The following is a 10,882-nucleotide window of genomic DNA, read 5'->3' as shown; positions in this document are numbered from 1 at the left end:
GCGCGGTGACCACCTTGGGCAGACAGCTCCTCTACCAGTGGGCTCCTAAGGGCAGGTCCGCTCCCACGAGGGAGCTCTCACCCCACTTTGCCCTCATCAGCTTGAGACTAGCAACCTTCTCCGGCTGTTAGGTTTCTCTTTGCTGAGTTTACAGGGGGGTGGAGGGGGTGTTCCGGGTCAGGACTGAAGCTTAGGGGCTGGGCCGCGGGGCGCTGTTCACGGGTGACCCGGACCACAGGCTTCAGCATCACCTGGGCAGACAGGTGGGGCACGCGCATTTCTGGGGCCACCCCAGACCTCCTGGAGCATGCTGATGGCCACTGTCCAGTTTGAGACACTGGCACAGAGACCTCCCCGCTGTCCCTTGGGTGGTGGGCGTTGGGTCCAGGGCGTCCCCTGCTCGCAGGGGTCCCGGAGGAGAGGGGATCGTGAGAGCGCAGGGAGTAGCGGGCGGGAAGTTGGGAGGAGGAGCAGGAGGAGGATGGGGAGGAGGAGCAGGAGGAGGAGGAGGAGGCGAAGGAGGAGAGGAAGTCCCCCGTGGCCACCCCGAGGGGAGGGCGGGACGGTGCCCGCAGGGGCCGGGTGGGCCGGGCCTGGCCGCTCCGCTCGGGCGCGGAGGGGAACTGGCCGCAGGGCGCGCGCTCCCCGTCGACCCTCGCGGAAGGGGCGGGGGCGGCGGCGCGTGCGCGGGGACGCGGGCGGCGCGCGGGGGGCGGGGCGGGCGTGAGGCTGAGGCGCGCGGGGTGGTGAGCGGGGCGCGCGGGGGGGGTGGGGGGGGGAGGTGCGCGGCGGGCGGGGGCGGGGGCACGCGGGGGGGGCTGCCCCGGGGCGGCCCCCCCACGTCGGGGCGCGGCGGGCGGCGGCGGCGGGAGCGCGTCCCGTCCGGGTCCTGAGGAGCCGTCGCCGCCGCCGCCGCCGCCGCCGCTCGCCAACATGGCGGACCTGGAGGCCGTGCTGGCCGATGTCAGCTACCTGATGGCGATGGAGAAGAGCAAGGCGACCCCGGCCGCTCGCGCCAGCAAGAAGATCGTCCTGCCCGAGCCCAGGTACCGGCTCCCCGGGCCCGCGCCGCCCCCCGCGCCGCCGCCCCCCGTGGCCGCCAGCGACACCCTGCGTCCGGGAGGGTCGGGCGCTCAGCCGCCGCTGCCCCCTCGGCCGGCGACCTCGGGGAGCGGGCGCTGCAGGGCCGCCCTCGCCGTTCCCGTCTCTGAAATGGGGCATCGGAGGGCTGTTGGGGGGACTCCGGGAGAGAGCGCCCCGAAGTGCCCAGCGCGGCGCGTGGCGCGCAGCGAGCGCCCCAGCGAGGTGTGGTGAGGATGTGGTTGTGACTTCGCTGGACCAGCTCCATCCCTGTCGCCCCTTCCTGCCCCATCTCTGCCTCTCGGTCCAGCTCCATCCCTGTAGTCCTCCCTGTTTCATTGCTGTGGCTCCCTCCTGCCCCATCCCTGTCCTTCCAGCCCCACCCCTATCCCTGGCCCCACCTCTGTCGTCCCTGTCCTCTCCAACAGCCCCAACATACGGTCCCCCACCTGCCCCATCCCTGTCCCTCCTTCTGCCCCATGCTTGTCTTTCCCTTGTGCTCCATCCTGGTGGTTCCTTCCCTAGTTTCTGCTCCTGTCCCCCATTCCAGCAACGTCCTCTCCTCAGCTCCCTCTGGGCGCCTTAGCTGGGGAGTGCAGGCGAGTTGCCTTTTGCCCCAGGCACTTAAATTGGTGTTTTCAGTGCTTGCTCCCCTTGAGGTCCACCAGTCCAGTCAGCTTCCTGCACGCCTTTTCTTTTTGGTGCCTCCAGGCAGTAAGGAGTGGATTCTGACCCACCCGATTTTCTTTTTGGTACTAAGTGTGTCACCTGGTGACAGATCCACTGGTGGCACTTTATTAAAAGGTTGAAATGGGACTCACTTAAAAACGCATGTTGAATGGGTGATTCCAGGCAGGAATTTGTTGTTTAAATTACCAGCAAAGGGGCCGATTGAATTGGCGAGGGTCTTGGTGAGGTCCATACCAAGTTGTAATTTTTGTCTCAAAAATGATTTATTATTGATGAAGTAGTAAACGACTTGATTAGTTCATATCATTGGCACCACCCCAGAAAATATCATGCATCAGATTAATAGTGAGTTTCAAATAGTGTATCAAAGGATTAGGGTTGGATTTTTTTTCCCCTTAGCTTTCCTAATTAACAACATCATGAGTGGTACAGCAGATGTGTCTCCTTGACACTAAATAGCTCTTGGTCGATTGATGATAAAAAGAGGCATCTTCTTTATGATGAATTTAAGACCATGCATTTTTGTAATGTATTGGAATCTAAAACCAAAGCTATTCTCCATTTGAAAACATCAGTTCTTCAAGCGTCATATACATCTAAGATTGCTTAAATGTTACCTTGACATAAGAAAAAAAAAATCTCTCTTGTGATGCTGAGGGATCATCAGATTATTTTTACAAATCCCTGAGTCTGAGCCCCACGATATAGAAAATATCTTTCCTTTTGCGTTATTCGTTGTGAAAAGTCAAATTGTGTAAATGAAGACATGCTTCCTGGATGTTTTTGTCTCGCTTGCCCTTCATAGCCCCTGCCTCTTGTACATTTTGTAGGGAAAAACCTACTTTGATGAGCGAAGACAAGCAGGGAAAGTAAGGGAAGAGTGGAGGCCTTTTGGAGTGTTGTGAAAGCAACACTCCTGTTCCAGACTTTAACATATCCGAAGCTCACTGACGATCAGTGCTGTTTAAAATTTCTGGCAAGTGGGAAACTGTAAAACAGTAACCCCCAAATGAAACCTGAATTTCATTTAAAAAAAAAACCCTCTACATTTCTATAAATGTCATATATAATGCTTAATTTCTTTTCCTCTTTTTCTTCCTTAAGGGCAGGGAGTCCCAAATATATAAAGTGTCTATATGTAAAATCAACAAATCTTAACTCATGGACAGTTTTTTTGGGGGGGAGTGATATATAATATTACTAAAATTAGGAACTCCTGTTCATTTTTTTTCTTGGTGTTTTGAACTTAATGTGACTTCTGCTTTTTTTAATGTCCCTCTTAAGAACATACTTATGTGCTTAGGGTATTCACTTGTGTGAAGGCCTTTGTTTTCGGTGGCATTCTTTGGTAGTGCTTTCTTTTACGGCAGAATTAGTGACCTGGGAGCAGATTTCTCATGACATTTTAGAATTGAGACATATCAACAGGAGAGTAGTTTTAGGAAGCAGCTCTTTAGTAATTGTTATTCTGTTGCTGTTTTGTTTTTAAATAGACTCTTGAATTAGGCCATTGGAACCTCCTCCAGAGATTCTAATTTGTTTTGAGTTTATCTCAACTGGGTTTAGTTTTGTGCTGTGACCATTTACATAGTAACTGCCACTCCTTGTGCTGTGTTAGGATTCTGGTACATAGAGATTATGAGGTAAAACATCTTGCACATTTTCCTCTACCACTGGATGGCAGTTAGTGGCCTACCTGCTCGATTTTGGGATGGGGGTGAGAGGTTGGGGGATTTCTAGCTCTGGTAAACAAGTTAATTTCATGTTGAACCGCCTCAGCATCGTGACTCAAACGACTAGTGTGATTTCACTCTTTGGTAAAGGATACACGTAACATGTTTTCTGATAAGAGTTTCTATTTCAGCTTCATTTTGGGGTAAGCCCTGTGATCACCAGCCTTTGGCATTCTTGAAAAAGAGGTTTAGCTTTGTATTTTCAGTATCTAAATGGGAAGCATAAAACTTGCCATTGGTCTATCCCGAGTGACTTTTCTTTCCAGCTAATTATTTGAAGCCACTGGGTGCTTCCTTATTTCACTTACTTTGCCTTTCCCCCAGTTTTGCACAGAAAGGCAACAGAATGAAGCAATATCTAGCTAATTTCAGTGAAGTGTGGGGTGTGCAGTCCCCTGCCTATTATGGGAGAATCTCAGAAAATGGAACGTTCCGCCCCGGAGAGATTTTGCTTCTCAGAGATGGCAAGAGGCAACCATTTTGTTAGGCTGACACATTATTCAGTTAACGAATCAATGAGTGCAAATTCTGTAAAAGTTGCCTATTTGTTCAAATTATATAGCTGCTTTAGTTTACTGAAACATTTGTCGAGCTAATGTAGCTGATAATGGGATCTATTGGTAATAGTAAACTGTGACCCATGGACGCACTGCGCAGGCCCAGCTCATTCAGATGTGCATGCCAGTTGTTTTATGCCATGTTAGAGAAGAAACACTTTTATTTAATAGGGTCTAATTCAGAAGCCAAGGCCTACAAAGGGTCAGCATCTTAAGCCCTGGAGGGTTCAAGGCAGCTTTTCCCCTGGGCTCATCACTCTTGTAGCTTTTTCCGCACAGAGTGAAATTCAGTTGACTTGAGGTCACACACACTTGTAAGAGGTTGAGTCGCATAAAATCCATCTTTCCTCTGGCGTTTCATTTCTTTTCAGTGGACATTGAAAATTTGGGATCATCCATCACAAAGCTTGTCCTTTCCAAGTATTCACACGCTATGATAGGAAGGTCTGAAAACATTTTAAAGAGCCTTTTTAAGTTTCCGGGAGCATTTTAGACAGTCCTGAAAAAGGTGTGTGATACTGTTTATTCCATTAATTCAGTACCTGGTTGTAGAGGTGTTTTCCTGAGCCAAGCAGAGGGATACTGTGACCACCCTGGCCACAGCCTCTTCCTTCAGGGGGCTTGCAGTCTAGTGGCAGATACACTGGGAGTTGAGAAAGATGTTTACTTTCATGTGCAATTGCTTGAAGATTCTATTTAACTGTGGACAAATAGCACGGAGTGGCTTTTACTATTCTGTATTCACGGAACACATTATATCTGCTCAGTGTCTTACAGTAATTTGTTAATGATCTCCTTTGAAGAGCTATTTAGCTGTAATATATATAGTAATATGGTAGTGTGCATCTTCCTATTTTTAAAACTATCATAGGTAATTGGTCTTGAAAAATAGCTCTGTTTTCTTCTGATGTGGAAATGGGGTTTATTCTGTAATTTCCCCAACTCCAGTCAGCGACTAAGTGGTGGGTGACTTGAAAGATTCCCCTCCGTTTGGGTTGGAGGGTATTCTATGCCTGCAAGCCCAACTCTGTACTGAAAAGTCAAGGATGAAAGAAGGAACAGCCTTCAGGAAGAAAGCACTCTTTATCGTCGATAGGAGCATTTCTATGCATAAAACAGTGGTGGTGTTCTTGCTTCTTTTTTTCTATGCGACACTTTCCAAATGTAATTTGTTCTGACCTTTCAGTTATTACTTCATTCTCGGTCAAAGTTAATTTGTGCCAGCGACTTGAAGATGTAAGTGTGGTGTGCCATCGGCAATTCTTAGAAATAGACGTTCCAGTGCAGTCAGTTTGGGACCCAGAATATGCCCAAGTCAAGCGTTGTGAAAGGCTTTGCATCGAGAGCCCAGTAGATGTCTTTGAGGTACAGGCAGTCCCAGATTTTAGAAGCGATGTGTTCTCAGAGACAGCCTCTTAAAAACACCTCCTCGGTACACTGAATCAGGCTTTGCCAAACATCTGTGTGGACGGGGACGGACACTGTTGGATCAGATGTCACAGCTCAAAGAAGGGACGCTTCCGTCTTTATCATGGCAAGCAGAGTAAGAGATGCCACGGAGTAGAGAGGGCACCTGGGGTCCCTGCAACCCCGACAAGCGAGAGAGAAGTTTAAATTCCATGAGGTAGTGATATGGTAACTACCATTTGCCGAGAGATCGCCCTCTGCCAGGCAGTTTGCATTGTGAGTGCATCTGTTCCCCACAACGGTCCTATCAGGTCGTTAGCATCAGCTCCGTTTTCCCAACGGAGCAGGTGCTCACGGAGGTTTAGGAACTCAGTCCAGGTGACAGCTGAATGTGGCCGAGGCAGGTGCAGGATTCAAGCCCAAGTTTCCCAGAATCTGGGTCCTTTCTACCTCGCTATGTCGTCTCACCAGAAAGAATAGCGAACACCCTCACGTCTCATTCTGCAGGGAATGGATGAAATAGCGAAACTTTTTTTTTTTTTTGGTTGGGGAAAAATCATTCTGCGTGCCGATTCAATCAGCTGCCAGGGCGGCATTGGGAAAGTCAGGACTGACCTCAGAGACTGATCGAGAACAGCTATTCCTCTGGGACCTGCGAAAACGGTAATTATGACTAAGTGAATAAGCAGTTTCTGCCTTTTTCCCAGGAGGAGCTCGGGGGTTAAATGCCTGTTCTGTTTAACACGAGAAGCGCAATCTCACTGCTGTTAATGAGAAATTGTATAATAATAGACCGCCTCACCCCCTGGCCACCCAACAGGATTTCTCTCTCTTATCATTTAGAAAAAAAGGGCAGCTCAGGCTGCTTACCTCCCACCCACCCCCCCACCCCCAATTTTCCATATCTGAGAAAAGGGTAAAAGGGACAAAACAATATTTTTGGCTTTATTTGCAATAAAAATCACTTTCTCATTCAAATAATCTTCCTCTATTAATAAAACTGTGTATTTGAAGATGGCTGTAGGTGAAAATGCATTCTGTGTGCCTGATGGTCTGTCCTTATTCTCTGGACTTGAGCGGTGGGGAAATGGAAATGATGTACTTGGCAACTTTTGCTTTCTGGTTGTTGAATCATTTGTCAGCTAAGTCATTTGCATGCTAATGAGGTGGTTCTGGACTGCCTCTGCTTCTCCTCTTTTTCACTTCTTTATCCTTCTCTGTTTTTATCACTGATTAGAAGTTAGACCCCCTGGGCCTTTTTGGATTGCTGTATGGGTCTGAAATGCAGCAGGCTCCCCATATCCTGGAAATATTTCTCCTAATTTTGGAAGTCTTCTTTTGGGTCACCTGTGCTTCGGCTTCAGTGTGAAGCAAAAGCACGTTGTAATACTTTATAGGACCATAAAGAAAAAGCCTCTTAGAGAATACAGTGAAAATATTTTTGCAGCTCATATATTTTGTGACTGATTGTTTGTAAGAGTCAGCTTTGACCCAGCCTTGGACTTGTACTCTTGTTTGCTCTCATTTCCTTCTTCCAGGGTTTCAGGAGCAGGAAAAAGTGATTATATGAAAGTAGCCCATATGAAAGTAGCCCGGCCAGACCTTCATCCTTAGTGAACTTGCAGGCCAGTTGTCATCACTGGCCCCTCATTTTCCTGTGCCCTCCCTCCTACCTGGCATACTGTACTAAAAGAGAAAGTGCTAGACTAGGAAGTATGGCCCTGATTCCACTGGCAATTTGCCATGGGCCGTTGGTAAGTCACTTAAATTCAGTTCAGTGTTAAATTCAGTGTGTTCAGTTTCCCCATCTGTACAATATGATATCTATTCCTTTTTGATCACAAAATGTCCAAATAAAAATCTGTCTCTTGAGAGCATTTTCTATCCATACAGTACATTTGTGAGCAGGAGAGAACATTCATTTCAAACACAGAAAACTCAAAAGAGAAAAAAGATTGGAAGCAGTGTGAAAAGATAATTTTACTTTAATTTACACCATAGGTGGTGGTGGTTGTGATTTATATGCAGTATGAGACATAACACCTTAAAAAATGTACAAAACAGTAGGAGATAAAAGCAGTATTGCACGGAGACCCTTGTGCCACGTGCTCAGAGGGGGCGGGCTCAGGAGGCAGGACTTCTGAAAAGTTAGAATGTTGACCCCTAGACCCATAAGTAGGTGAATTTCCCAGATTTCTCCTCAGTGTTCTTCCTCTAGCTGTTTGTTGTAGTACTGTTTGTCTAGAACCTTCTGCGTGTGGTGCTTTGCGTGGTTCTTTTCCTTTCTTTCCTCCTTCCTCCCTTTTTTCTTCCCTTCTTCTTTCCCTCCCTTTTTCCCTCCCTTTACTTCCTTCCATCCATCCATCCATCATCCAGTAGGCTCTGGGCTATATTGGCTTCAGTACCTAAGAGTTCACAAGCGTGCCACTTTTAAATATAGATAACTAAGCAATTAAGAGAGTTGACATCCTCAAAAGGTCTTTGCTTCAGTAAAATGCACCAAAAATCATAATCTAAAAGCAGCTGGCTTCAGCGTATTGAGCATAAGGTGATGCATTCTAGTCTTCCTCAGACATTCAAAGATCGCATCTTAATAACATAGCATTGTCACATCTCATGTTTGAAAAGATCTTGGAGGGCATCCAGTCTAGTCCTGCATTGGGTGGGCGACCTCCCTCTCTGGCATCCAGCCAGGGTCATCTTTGGGGAGCATCTCTGGAAGCTCCGTGGTGTTGGAAAGCTCTCTTGTAATTCATTCTGCGCACAGGTCCCTTGCTCTCCTTTAGTGGTCTTGCAAAACAAGTTTAATCCCGCCCCAAAGTAATGGATCTTCAGACATTTGAAGGCAGCTACCACAGCCCAGAGTGGCTGCTATGGGAAGCTGTCCCCCGTTCCTTTAGTTGTTCCTCATATCATGCTGAAGTCTGCACACTGCTCTGTAATCCACGCTCATCAGTATGAACATTACCTAGCTGAGTAAGAATATTAAAATTTATGAAGACTAAAAAGGTATCTGCAGAGTTACTGTAATGAATTTAGTGATGGCAAAACTGTTAAATCCAAAGTCAAGTGTATGGTCAAGTCCCTCTAAAAGTTCCATTATAGGGAGAACCTTTTTGGTTCCTTGAATGATTTTAAAATTCATTATACCGGTTTGATTAGGGGATTGTTTCCATTAGTAAAAGTTTGGAAGCTAGGCATGGGTTACATGTGTTTTGTGACAGTGACTGCCCTTTGCCAAGTGCTAAGCGAGTGCTAGGCACTGTGTATTTCTTAGATAATCATGGGCTAAACTATTTCAGGAAGAAAGCGAACTTCAATTAAGTTGAAAAGATCATCTTCTGAGGGTTAGAGAGCATATGTTTCATATATTCCAAAACTTACAACTCTGGTAGCTGTGGAAAGCAGCAAGTTTCTTCATTTTCAGCAAGAAAACTTTCTTGAATAACACCTCCTTGGTATTTGTATTTTGTGTCATTAAGTCAGTCCGTTGCTCTTTATTATCTAGAAAGGTAACTGGTTATATTTTCAGGTCATTTCTTCTAAATTTTCTATATCTGTATTGCTTTCAATAAGGATTTAAGTTAAAAATGAACTGAGATGGGAAGGCATTTACACAGCTGTTAAATACTGCAGGCTTTCATTTTGCATCATGAAAATGTCTAAGGCTTTGATGACATTTTCGATGTATCTTCTTTGAAAAGTACAAGGCTTTTGCTGTTGGGTGTAAGGGTGGGGGGCATCTATACCCCATGTAGAAATGGAACTAACCCTAATAGAAAAGGTCAAGGGACTTTCATATTCATCTTTTTTTTTTAACATCTTTATTGGAGTGTAATTGCTTTACAGTGGTGTGTTAGTTTCTGCTGTACAACAAAGTGAATCAGCTATACATATACATATATCCCCATATCTCCTCCCTCTTGCGTCTCCCTCCCACCCTCCCTATCCTACCCCTCTAGGTGGTCACAAAGCACCGAGCTGATCTCCCTGTGCCATGCAGCTGCTTCCCACTAGCTATCTGTTTTACATTTGGTAGTATATCATATTCATCTTTAAAAGGCCCTGCTTTTTTCACCTACATGTACTGTTTCTTTTCTCAAAATGACACCCTAACTGGGAAAGGGATTACGCAATGAATCTAATCATCACAACATTAAGTGTAGAGTAGAGTGTAAAGTTTTCCTGCTCTCTTTTTGTGTTCCATTTTGGAACCTCTTCCTTCTGTTTTGTTTCCAGTGGCCGTGGAGGAAAATTTATTATTTTATGCAAAACATCCCAAGTAGAATTGGGCTAGGAGGGGAAGGTGTTCTCTGCACAGTAGTAGTTTGTAAGTAAGGGATGAGAGGATGCTTATGTTAATAACACCCCCCCCCCCCCCCCGCCCCTCCAAAGAGAAAACTGTAAGAGTTTTGTGTTCAGGGATTTCTTAGGGTTTAATCATTTGGTTGTTTTTTTTTTTTTAATTCCACGTGGAAAATCAGCCAGCATCTTTATGTTTCAGTCCTTTAAATAAAGTGCCCTGCTTGAGAGGGGATTGGTATTTCAAATTTTTTTTTTTTTTAATTCAGGTTACTCTGTAAGAGAAGCTTATTTTCTCTGGCCACGTCATGCTGGAACAGTTTGATGAACTAGAAGCTGAACGCTCCTTCCTGTAAGATCAGAATTTGAAGTTAAACATTATGGCCTGTGGGTGTCTCACAAGTCTCTGGTATAGGATAGATGGTGGCAGAACAGTAGAAAAAGCCAGACTCCAGTTTTGAAGGGCCTCCTCAGTGGTTCTAACCTGATAAAATTCTTTCCCTGCTCTTAAGAAACATTCTCCAGACCTGGGGTGTGAATTGGATCAGTATTAAAATGATCATGATGGGCGATCTACTTGCTGAGCTTAACACTTAGGTCTGACAATGTTAACTTATTAAACCCAATGACATCTGATGGTCATCTGTTTCATATTTATGCAAGAGATTTGAATTCAGAGTACAAAAAACCCCACTAATACTTGTATACAGTGCCTTGTAGTTTTACACATATTGACTCTTTCTTGTTAGTTTTTATGGTTATTCTCTGTAGTTGGTAGACATTGGAAAAAGAAAAAAGAAAATTACTCCAGACATGTCCACGTGGAGACATTGAGAGGGGTATTTTGTCTCCTTGGGGGAAAGCTGGTACTCTCCTCGGACACCAGTGTCTTTCCTGTGGTCCTGGGGGCTTCCCCCTGCCCTTCAGACTCAGAAACTGGATTCTGTCATGGCACTGGGTCTCTCTCTGCCTCTTACTGTGAAGTTCACATCAATCAGCTGAGTCGGCCCGACTAGCGCCTTCTCTTCTCTTATCTTCTTCGAGCCCGGTGGTTCTTATTTAAAGACCCCTTTGAGAATCCGATGAGGTAGAGGCTCCCACCCCTCAAAGTGC

General features: G+C 46.1%; 1 protein-coding gene across 1 annotated transcript in view; it reads left to right on the top strand.

Annotated features, from left to right (window-relative positions):
* Window positions 1–849: 849 nt before the first annotated feature.
* The window catches only part of GRK3 (G protein-coupled receptor kinase 3), a 124,128-nt gene continuing 114,095 nt past the window's right edge, over window positions 850–10,882 (top strand). The window contains 1 exon segment of the mRNA XM_036874923.1: window positions 850–1,046. Within this exon segment, the coding sequence (XP_036730818.1) occupies window positions 934–1,046 (113 nt within the window). The 5' untranslated portion in view covers window positions 850–933.

The sequence above is a fragment of the Balaenoptera musculus genome, chromosome 14, assembly GCF_009873245.2.
Source record: "Balaenoptera musculus isolate JJ_BM4_2016_0621 chromosome 14, mBalMus1.pri.v3, whole genome shotgun sequence".
NCBI lineage: Eukaryota > Metazoa > Chordata > Mammalia > Artiodactyla > Balaenopteridae > Balaenoptera > Balaenoptera musculus.
This window is presented reverse-complemented; position numbering and strand designations above follow the sequence as displayed.